General features: G+C 44.5%; 1 protein-coding gene across 5 annotated transcripts in view; it reads right to left on the bottom strand.

Annotated features, from left to right (window-relative positions):
* NCAM1 (neural cell adhesion molecule 1) overlaps positions 1-11,483 on the bottom strand; it is a 542,627-nt gene extending 531,144 nt beyond the window's left edge. For 2 of the 5 annotated variants that reach the window (XM_073585307.1, XM_073585306.1), the window contains exon 1: positions 10,990-11,476. In XM_073585307.1, the coding sequence (XP_073441408.1) occupies positions 10,990-11,110 (121 nt within the window). In that variant the 5' untranslated portion in view covers positions 11,111-11,476. Of the gene's footprint in view, positions 1-10,989 lie in introns of all 5 variants that reach the window. The other 3 variants (XM_073585308.1, XM_073585309.1, XM_073585310.1) reach the window with 3 other exon arrangements.
* Positions 11,484-11,772: the final 289 nt, after the last annotated feature.

Here is an 11,772-nt window from a genome sequence, read left to right on the forward strand (position 1 = left end):
CTTTCAACCACAGGCTTACTAACAAAATAACTACCGTATCTTTTTTTTTTTACATAGATCATAATATAAAGAGAAAAAAGTCACTGATGAATTGTTGACATATCTGGAATAATAAATAAGACAACCACAAAAAATATTAAGTAGGACAATATATGTATTGTTAGTGAGTGGTACAGAGAAAACATGAAAACTTTGCAGTCTGTCACCGATGTCATCAGGGTTGCTGTGTGTCCCCCCAAGGATGCGCACAGAGTCATATGAAGGTCATGGGAGTGCATTGCAGTCACAGGCGTAGCTGTGATTGCAATGCGGAATAAAAAAATAAGTATAGGTCATGGACATGCTAGTTTCCAGGGCAGATTTAGGGAAAATCTGCTCTGGGTTTATGTGTTTTGAAACAGGCTGCAGGATGGTACTCATGCAGTCCGTTTCATTCCCGGCCTGGGTTTTCCATGTGGCTGAAGGCCACAGATTCTAGTTAAAAAACCCTGCAACAAGTCAAGGACAAGGACTGGCGTGTTTATTGACTGCAAACTGGAGGATATGGTTCCCAGCTGCGATCCGGAGGATATAGTGTACTGTGTAGTGCTGTGAGTTGGACATTAGTGCTGCTTACTTTTTGTGAAGTGAACATTAAAGAGACTTTTGCTTTGGCCTTTGCTGCATAGTGTGCTACCGCTGCACCACATATGGTGGAGAATGCGGCAGTGTGAACTGAGGCATACCCCAAAGAGTGCTGTATATCAGTGAGCAAGCCGACATCACTACAGCTCAAGCCTGCTGGAAAATGGAGAAGCTTTTGTGGCAGGTGGTCCTCAAGCAGCAAAAGCACAAGCAGAATTTCCAGCAGCAGCAAGAGACGCTGCAGTGGCAGTGGCAGCAACAGCGGCAAGAGGCAATGCAGTTCCAGCAGCAGCAGCAAGAGGCGCGGCAATGGCAGCTACTGGAGCATCAATGGTGTAAATAGGAGACCCCTAAGGTGAGGGGTGATCAGCAATGGCAAGAAGAGACCCCTAAGGTAAGGGGTGATCAGAGGGTGTACCAGTGGTCCTTTGCAGAGACTCATCCCGCCAGGTCTCAGGCGTATAACGTATTGCAGTTGGTAGAAGAATGGCTCCAGCCTGAGACTTTGACCCTGGCCCAGATGATAGAGAGGGTGGTGGTCGACCAGCTGGTGAGGGCTCTGCCGGCCGCCATGCAGTGTTGGGTGGGGCAAGGTAAACTGGGCACTCTAAGTTTGAACGGTATATTGCCACTCAGGACTTTGTGCCGCAGCATTGGAAAAGTCCACAAACCTCTGTTGGGGTTAACCAGGACCGAGCCCGTGATGAGGGGGTACCACGAAGTGAGGGTGACAAAACTTCCATTTCCCATAAAACGACTCCAAGGTATATTCATGCTACAGTTATTAAGTGTTGGCGGTGCCGAGGGCCTGGACATGTGGCTGTCAACTGCCCCGATATCTGAATCCATGGACTGCGGGTATGCACGCCGTATGTCTATGTATGCCCAGCCAGTCTGTACCGTCACTACAGGCACTACCGACAGCGAGCCCCAGTGGTGCCAGGTACTGGTGAACGGGTACCAAACAGAGGCTCTCCTGGACTCGGGGAGAGTAGTGACTTTGGTCCATGGGTCCCTTGTCGCCAGGGACAACCCCAAAAGACAGAAAGTGGAGATGGTGGGTATCCAAGGGGAAATCCGGGAGTAGCCGACCACGGAGGTTAATTTTGCTACATCATGTGGGGACATTAAACATGTGGTGGAAGTGGTGAAGTCCCTTCCATATGGGGCTGTGTTGGGAAGAGACTTGCCCCTGTGGGAGGTAAATGTTGTTCTGGTCGTAGAAACCGAAGATCCCAAGTCAGGTATACCTACCATAGGGGTCGCCAACCTAGGGACAGAGTGTAACCCCGATAGCCTTCCCCTTAGAGGTTGTGGCAGGAGAGGTCAAGGATGTTGTTCAAGGCGCAGAACCTGAAGTTCCCAAGTCAGGGATACATGCCGTAGGAGTCGCCAACCTAGGGACAGAGTGTTACCCCGATAGGTTCCCCCTAGAGGTTGTGGCAGGAGAGGTCGTGGAGACCCCACTGAACCCCTGAGCTGAAAATGTCCCCTGGTAAGTTCAGGACAGCAGCACCAGGGTCCAACGCAGAGACGCAGGTATAAAAAAATGCATGTATAAAAAGAGAACCTCGAGGAACCGGGAGTGTGTGGTCACAGATGCGACTAGGGACATACGCACAATGAACCCTCTGGCACCGGCCAAGGATGTGGCCGGGAGTCAGGGTGAAATGGATAGAGCTCTCGCTAGACAGCAGCGTTGGGAGGCTCCGGTTCGGGTGCGACATGGTACAGTACAGAGGTATGCCCGGAGTTGCCGGGGCAGACCGTGGCATTTCAGCATTATATAGTCACCAAGGCACGGGTACAGGTACGGAGGAAACGGTACCAAGGGCCCGAACACAGGTACTTAGGTAACAGGATGAGCTGCCAAATAAACAAGGTCGAGACCACCCAAAACTGGCTCAAATCTACTGTCGGACATGAAAGTGGGCGTGTCTTCTGCAACAGAAAACGGGGAGGTGGGTGGTCACGTAACAAAGTATGGAGGAGAAACACAAAGGGGAGGGATGCTTGCAACCGATGGTTCGTGTCCCTACTTTGGTTTCTCTCTCAGTAGCGTGTGGGGCGGGGGTGTCACAAGGTCAGGCGGATGCCCTGTCACGCGTCCTTGTGGGGTGACAAGTGTTCAACCCTACAGATTTGAACGGGGGGATATGCAAGGCAGTGACCGGTGTCACATGTAGGGGTCACTGTGTGTTCCCCCCAGGATGCGCACGGATGCTTATAGAGGTCATGGGAGTGCACTGCAGTCACAGGTGTAGCTGTGCTTGCAATGCAGAATTAAAAAATAAGTATAGGTCTTGGACATGCTAGTGTCCAGGGCAAATTTAGGGGAAACCTGCTCTGGGCTTTTGTGTTTTGAAACAGGCTGTAGGATGGTAGTCGTGCAGTCCGTTTCATTCCCGGCCGGGGTTTTCCATGTGGCTGAAAAAACCCTGCAGTATAGGGTTTGCGTGTGTATGACCAGAGTCAGTTGATGTTTGTAAAGCCCCCGTTACACATAGCAATATCGCTAGCAATATCGCTGTAACGTCACCGATTTTGTGACGTAACAGCGATATCGCTATGTCTGATACTTACCTCCAACCGGCTCCCCCGCTGCTCATCGATGGTCGCGCAAGAACGTCCTGGACCATTTCTTGTCGGGCGCTTCCTGCTGGGCTTCCTGTGGCGCCGACGAGCGATGCGTGGACGCGGGCGGGAGGACGTCAGGATCGCCGCGTCTGACATGTAAGTAGCGACCCCCCGACCCCTGCTATGTCGCTGGTGAGATCTGCCTGTGTGGCAGCTCACTAGCGACCACTTAGCGATGCACCAGCGATCCATATCGTTGTTAGGATCGCTGGTGCATCGCTAAATGTAACGGTACCCTTAGAGTGCAGAGCAGTCGGCTTTGCAGAGGTCTCCCTGTGTGAGGCAATACAGGCTGGCGGAGCCAAAGGGCCAAGGCAGCTGAAGAGCCTGGCACCCACAGCGTACACAGTGGTGTTGCCACCCACGGCAACAAGTCAAGGACAAGGACTGGCGTGTTTATTGACTGCAAACTTGAGGATATGGTTCCCGTCTGCGATCCAGAGGATATCATGTACTGTGCAGTGCTGTGAGTTGGACATTAGTGACATTAGTGCTGTTTACTTTATGTGAATTGAGACTTTTGCTTTGGACTTTGCTGGGTCACTGCCTCTTCACTGCATAGGGTGCCACTGATGCACCACAAGTCATATAATTGGTCTAAAAATAAAATATTATTTATTATAATAATCGTAATTCCTGCATAACACTAACATAGTATTTATTAACAATAAAGCCATGGGAAACATGAAGTTCTACCACGCTAACTGTACACTGAAGCCATGGCTGCCGTTTTTTAAAGTTTTGCCCTCATTAACCTAAACCAATTATTGTTTTTCCACTTGATACCTCCTGGGAATTTTCTCTTATGCTGTAGTGCAGATGAGGTAACATCTATTTATGTCTACACATGCCAGAAACAGAGGCTTATAAATTATGGAGACACTGTTATTTGCAATATTCTTATTAATAATTTTCATTGCCTTTGGGATAGATATTTGGAAGCAATGTATGATCTTTTAAAGTCCAGGTAGGACCATGATTACTTGCCTGAGGCTGTGGATGCTGCTATATGGGACTAATCTGCTTAACACAAACAGATCCAATTACATGTTAACCCCCAGGGCTCTCAGTCTTAACACCTAGGAGCAGAGAGTGACAAAAGTCTTCAGCCTCACTTTAAAGTGTATATAATCTAAAAGTAACCATATAATAACATGGAATATCATCCTCATGGAAGAGGCCATTGCAAACTTGTCACATTGGTGACAAGCCATTACGTCAAGAAAAGTCATCTACAACTAATACTTAAAGGGGTTGTCCACTACTGTGATACTGATGACCTAAACTTGATCAGCTGATCAGTTCCTCTTATTGGATCCCAGCTGATCATGAACTACGGTACATGAACTGTCCCAAAGATAGTCCATCAAAACGTTAGTGGTGGCCAATCCATTTTAGATAAAGCCTTGAGAATGATTAGAAGGAGAATGAAATCAGACAGTGAACGGATTCAGCACTGTATAGTAGGTAAAAAAAATTCCAACCATACACTTAAGTGATCAATTTCTGATATTCATTGTAGAGAAGGAGGTGAGCTGTGACATCACCTATTGTGAATGGTGAATCCTGTGTTATCTAAAATATAGATAGGTAGGTGTTATCAGTCATTATACAGGAGGAGGAGGTGAGCTTTGACATTGTAAACGCCTGATCCTGTGCTAGTTACTGTATGCTACCTGATGTATATAGAGGTGCTATCAGTCTTTGCTGAAGAGGAGGAGGGGGTGAGCTGTTACATCACATTGTAAATGCTGGATCCTGTGTATCTACTGTATATAGAGGGGTTATCAATCATTATACAGGAGGAGGGGGAAGTGAGCTGTGACATCACCTGTTGTGAATGGTGGATCCAGTGTTATATACTGTATAAATAGGTGTTATAAATCATTGTTCAGAAAGAGGTGAGCTGTGACATTGTAAATGCCTACCTGTCATTGTAAACTAGTGTCTGATGGTACTGAGATTCCTGAAAAGTATTCTGCATAGAACAAAAAGTCTAATGCTGAGCATAATAGCACAATTAAATTCGCAAGGCTTATTATTTTATCTGATTTTATAGCAATCTGGACATTTTTTTAAAAAAATGATAATCATAAAAAATAATGTATATTTATTTTTTATTACATATTAAAGGTTTTGTTTTTCTGAATGAACACTGCAGGAAAACCCTTTTGCTGAGCTAGACAGACGTGCAAGGTTCTAGACACAAACCACTATCATTCAAACCACTATTATTGCACTGCAAAGCAGCAGAAACACTATATCAATGATCTGTGCAAAACATTTACGATGAAAGGATTATTTGAAATATTTAAAAGAAACATGGCCAAATAAACATACTTTCATCATACATAGACTTGTTTTCTTTAAAGTGAACCCCAAGGGAAAGGCCTTGCTGTGTCTGAAGCTCATTTTTTCACAACTCCCTGCAGACGGATTGCAGCAGGTGCTTCAAGTTACAACCCCCACATCAACTGCTTCAGCGTTTCCCTTCTCTTCCAAACAAATTATACAAACCTATATATTTTTTATATTTTGCTAATTTTTTATATGCGTTTTAGTAAATTTGAGAATTTAATGAAAAAATATTCACACGTATACTAAATTGATAATATCCAGATGCTCAGCTAAAGTTACATTAACGGACATACACCTCATTTTTTTTTTTTTTTTTTTTTTTTAGCCCTTTTTGTGCACAGATGCCCTCTCCGTAAAGAGCTGGGGGGGATTGAGGCAAGAGAAAAAAAGCCATCTGCTTGCCCTATAAATCACCTCTGAAAAGTCCTTAAAGGTTGCAACAAACACAAGGGTAAATGAAGGCATTGTCATGCAAGGGCGACAACTTGTAGGGAAGGAGCAAAAGGTCAAAACTGTTGTAGAATACAATGCATCCAAAGCCATTATGCACTGGCTTGTGTTTCACTCTCCTTTATCCTAATCCAGCCCCTTCAGATTATGCAGGTGTATGCCTGTTCACTGACCATTCTGTCCAAAGTGTATTAGCTGATATGCATTTGTGCCACATACAAGGAAGGAAGTTTTAGTGCCCACCACATTCATGAAAAAAATCCAACATCACACGGTGCAACATCATACCATAAATGACCCAGGTGGGGGAAAAAAAGCCAGAATTGCATATTTATGGTCACCCTCAAAAAGGTAGTAAAAAAAAAAACCTCATATGTGTCCAAAATGGTATCAATAAAGACTACAGTTCTCAGCGCTGAAAGAATATCAAAGCCAAACCAAGCAAAAAGTGCGCTCCACGGACCACATCTGGCTATGTGGGGTCTCATATTGTATTTAGGAGGACTGTGTGGGGGTTCACACTGTATATGGGGGGACTGTGTAGAGGCTCATACTGTACATAGGAGGACTGTGTGGAGGTTCACACTGTATATGGGGTGACTGTAGAGGCTCATACTGTACATATGGGGACAATGTAGAGGCTCACACTGGATATAGGGAACTGTGTAGAGGCTCACAGTGTATACAGTACTGTGTAGAGGCTCATACGGTATATAGGAGGACTGTGTAGAGGCTCATACTGTACATAGTGGGACTATGTAGAGGCTCATAATGTACATAAGGGGACTGTGTAGAGGCTAACACTGTATATAGGGGGACTGTGTAGCTGCTCGCTCATACTGTACATAGAGGGACTGTGTAGAGGCTCACACTGTATATAGAGGACTGTGTAGAGGCTCACACTGTATATAGGGGTCTGTGTATATCCTCGTACTGTACATAGGGGTCTGTGTAGAGACTCATACTGTACATGGGGGACTGTGTAGAGGCTCATACTGTACGTAGGGGTCTGTACAGATGCTCATACTGTACATAGAGGTCTGTTTAGAGGCTCATACTGTACATAGGAGGACTGTGTAGCGACTCATACTGTACATAGAGGAGCTATTTGGGGGCTCATACTGTATATAGCACAGCTATGTAGAGGCTCATACCGTACATAGAGGGACTATGTGGGGGCTCATACTGTACATGGGGTGACTGTATAGAGGCTGATACTGCATATAGAGGGACTATGTTGGGTCTCAAACTATATATACAAGGATTGTAGAGGTTCATACTGTATATAGGGGAACTGTATATAGGGGGACTTTGTAGAGGCTCATAATGTACATAGGGGGACTGTGTAGAGGCTCATATTGTACATAGAGGACTGTGTGGAGGCTCATACTGTATATAGAGGGGCTATAAGGGTGCTCATACTGTATGTAGGGGAACTGTGTAGAGGTTCATACTGTATATAGAGCGGCTATGTGGGGGGTTATACTGTATATAGAAAGCTATGTGGGGGTTCATACTGTATACAGAGGCACTATGTGGGGAGTCATACTGTATATAGGGGGCTATGTGCGGGCTCATACAGTGCACAGCCTTCTTTCTTCTGCTCAATATTAAGTGAGAATATGAATATAAAATAATTATAAGTAATATGTTAATATTAATGTTGAGCAGAATTCATTTCTGCCTATTGGTTCGGCCATCCACAACAGTCAAGGTCTCTCATGTGGCACCTTGGGAAAATTAATTCTACCCCACCCCGGTCCAAGCACAGCTCTATCTAAAGAAAGATAAAAACATTACAGGCCTTGGAAAATGGCGACATAAACTCAAGTTTATTATTTTTATAAAGTTTTTATATTTTTCTTTCAGCCACTAAAATATAATAAAACTATACAAGATTGGTATCGTAGGACCTGTAGAATCATATTGCCAGGTCATGAAAACAATACACCAAAAAACTGGCAGGATTGTGGGGAATCTCACCCATACCTAGATATTTTTTCTGTTTGTCAGTACATTAGATTGTAAAATGAACTAAAAAACAAAAAAAAACAAGCCTACAGCCGGCCATGTTGAAGGAAAAATTAAAAAAGTTATGGTTCTTGAAATAATAAAAGGGAAACAAAAAAGCAAAAATGAAAAATTGCCATGTTGGAAAAGGATAAATGGGTGCTCCAATCTCAAGAATTGATGACATAGTAAAAGGAGAGGCTGTGAGTTTTTGACCACCTGCGGTAAGTCTTCTTTGATCAAGAGAATCGAGGAGACTTTGCGCTCAGTCTCTTCCACTGTCTCTCCCTTTATGCCAAAAAACATTTTTGCAGCAAAATGGGGCCCTAAGCCTCGTACTCCGCCTCAGCGCCCTCCGAACCGGTCTTCTGTACTCCCAGCGTTCCATTGCTGAAGACAAGCTAAGGTCTGTGATTTTTAGCCTCGCACGGACTTTCCGCGCTGCCACCCACAACAACACATGAGCCCAATCACAAGCCACACACTGGCCTCAGTGCCAGAATAGGACGCCAAAAGAAGACTGGCGCCGAGTACCGGGGAAGCTGTGAGGAACGGCGAGTATAAAGGGGTATTTATTTGTAACCATTGGGACAAATTCAATTTGTACCATATTTAATCGTATCAAATGTGCCAGATGAAATTGAACAAATTTGCCGAACCCCACTGGCCCCAATAACGGGGTTTTGTAATGCTTTTTATTAGTGGAGAAGTAAATCCATTTTAAATAAAATGGCATGCATGCTTAAAGGGGTTGTCCACTGAAGCAAGTTATCGCCTATGCACAGGACAGGTGATAACTTATTGATCGGTGGGGGTCCGACCACTGGCACCTGCACCAATCAGAATTCATCAGAATGAAGCGGCCGTCCGCACGCTTGACCGCCGCTCCATTCATTCCCTATCAGCCTGAACAGCAAGGCGCTTGGCTTTTTCCAGTAGCCCCATAAGGAACGAATGTTGCGGCAGCTGGGCGTCTGTCCTGACACGCCATTTTGTATCTGGAGTAAAAGTTCACTTCCGGGACAAAAAAAAGTAAAAAAAAAAAAATCCCAGTTCTGCCGAATGGTCGGACCACCACTGATCAGTGCATCTATCACCTATACTGTGGAAGGTGATAACATATTCTCACTGGGCAGCCATTTTTAAAGAAGGCACATTGGTGCAGGTTATAGAATGGTCCCCTTCAAAAAAGTGTTTTCTTGAGGCTAATACACACACACTCAGGTATATTACATTTGCACCCTTTGTCCTGGCATCTTGACTTTCGTTTCTGCCCTTTTTGTTTTTTACACATATCACCATCTTTATCATTTATTCCCTTTTTACACATTTAACCATGATTATTTATTTCTTAGAATAAACAGTCCAGGGAGCCATAGATTTCCTCATCTCAGCCTGCCTCCTCAGAACATCCTTCCCGGTGGCAGGTACATGAGGTGATGAAGAGGACGAAGACCAGCCGCCTTACCTCACCGAGAGGGAGATGGACGTAACGTTGCTCCCTGGGAAGAAGAAACATTTTCCCGCCCATGAAGGTCACTGCTGATTGGTTGAAAGAGGGAAGAAAAAAAACGGGAAAGGGGAACCTGCCGCGCATGCGCAGAAAAGCCTCCACCCTTGGGGCTCGCACGGAGCTCTTACCTCGGCAGTCGGCGCGGGCACAATGCAGAGAGCCGAGCTCCGTGCTCCACACACATTAGCACTGTCCTTTACACCGCAGAATGGTGGCTTCTCCCCCCTTTCTGCTATAATGTGACTAAATCATGACTTCCATCAATCACCTCAGTGAAAATATAAAAAAAAAATATCCATGTTTACCTCAGGAAAAAAAAGTGCTAGAATCCTGCGACATTACCTAGGCGGCGTGACAGAACTAACATGACGACTGTGACTAAAAAAAAGGAGAAATGGCGTATTATGAGGGGACGTGGTACATATCTCTAGATGCCACCAGCCCTCCTCCTCCATTTTAGTCAGTATCCAGTGTGTGTCCATTCCTTACCACAGCACTGCACTGTTGCAATGTGTTTGGCATTTTTCACACCAACCTCAATGGTATAAATAAGTGCCAGCCTCTAATGGAGGGGCATCACCCAAACCATTTTTTGGCAACCCTACATCTCCCCCCCCAAAAAACACCTTATATCACATAAAGACCCCTTCTGCTAATAACGAGGCACATACACATCCAAGGCAAGCTGCAACCATCATCAAATCTCAGATGAGGGAGGACGTCCACCCCAAGCCTTTCATTATTCTCAGAGCTTGGGTACCACATTAAAAACTTACAAAAAAACAACAACCCAAAAATGAAGTTCTGCAAACCACAGTATATATATTTATGTAAAAAAAAAATCACATTCCTTGTTACTATTTATTGCATTTGCTAAACCAAAGCCACATCACATAGAGGAGAAGCTGCAGGATGGAAATCTGAAAAAGGATGTAAAAAAAAATCAAAGGTCGGCTCCAAAATTCCCTTTAGGCACATATTTGGGAATAAATGAAGCAATAATGACCCCCCAACACATCCCTGACAGGTTTTGCATACACAGTAGATAAATAAATCCATCAGCAGCAGCACCACCCAGGACAAGGGAGGATGGGGACGATGTGCCTATGTATGTGCATGGCTGCTGCATGCAAGGGGCATTAATCAGGGGTTTGGGGGGGATTTCTTTTTTGCATGTAACCACATGATGAAGGTAAAGAAAGGGGGCAATGACAATCCCAATATTAGACAATTAAGACATTGCAAATCCAGCTAGAAGGGGGCATCAAAACAAAGAGCAGCAGCAGCATCATGTTTCCTGCTAGATGGGAAGGCAATAGCAAAATAAACAATGCAGAAACAAAGCATACAAAACATTGCAACAGAAGGAAATATTGTAACATAAAACACAGCTATACCTGCAGCTCCGAGGAAAAATAAAGTCCAGATGAGATCCTTAGTGTGCAACATTGTAAATCTGCAGACAGAGGAATTTCTCCTGCTGCTCCTATTCGTTACAATGGGTCCAAAGATGAACATTAAGATCCCCTCCTCCTCCTCCTTTCGGTTGCAAAAAAAAAAAAAATAGGCTGTTTTTATAGAGGAAAAAGAAAAATTAAAAAAATATCAAAATGATGCCTTGCTGCTTTTTGCAGAATTTTGCAATGATTTTTTGTTTTTTCTGTAATGGATTTGCCAGCTGCTTCTGTTGCTGTGTTGCAGGCAGTGATCAGAGAATGAGTGACAGTCTGAGCCTCAGCACAACCCCCAGCAAGCTAGACCTGATCAATGCGCCCAGCCAGAAACCCCAAGTTGGGTGTCTGGATGCAAAGAGAAAGAGACCAACAGCAGTATCCCTCCGCAGCTTCTGTACAAATATTACTGAGCATCCGCCAGGCACAAGGACTGGAGAGAGAGAGAGAGAGGGGCAGAGATAAGAGAGCAGATGCAGCTGCTGGCAAAAGATGGCATGGATTTTTTTTCTTACTTTACTACCTCTTTTGTAACAAATGTTAGTGGAGGATCTGAAGAAAATGAAATTATTTTTAACTGAATTAAATGGATGTCTTTTTTTATTGAACTGCCAGGCTTGATTGTGATAAAGTAAGAGGAGAGGAGGTTATTGATTTTTGCATAATATAGCACTCACTCTCTGCTGTTATTTTGGTAGCTGTGGCCTAAAGATAAGTTCATTTATATTT

Source organism: Dendrobates tinctorius, unplaced genomic scaffold (assembly GCF_039654945.1).
Source record: "Dendrobates tinctorius isolate UK_male_01 unplaced genomic scaffold, ASM3965494v1 ptg000086l, whole genome shotgun sequence".
NCBI lineage: Eukaryota > Metazoa > Chordata > Amphibia > Anura > Dendrobatidae > Dendrobates > Dendrobates tinctorius.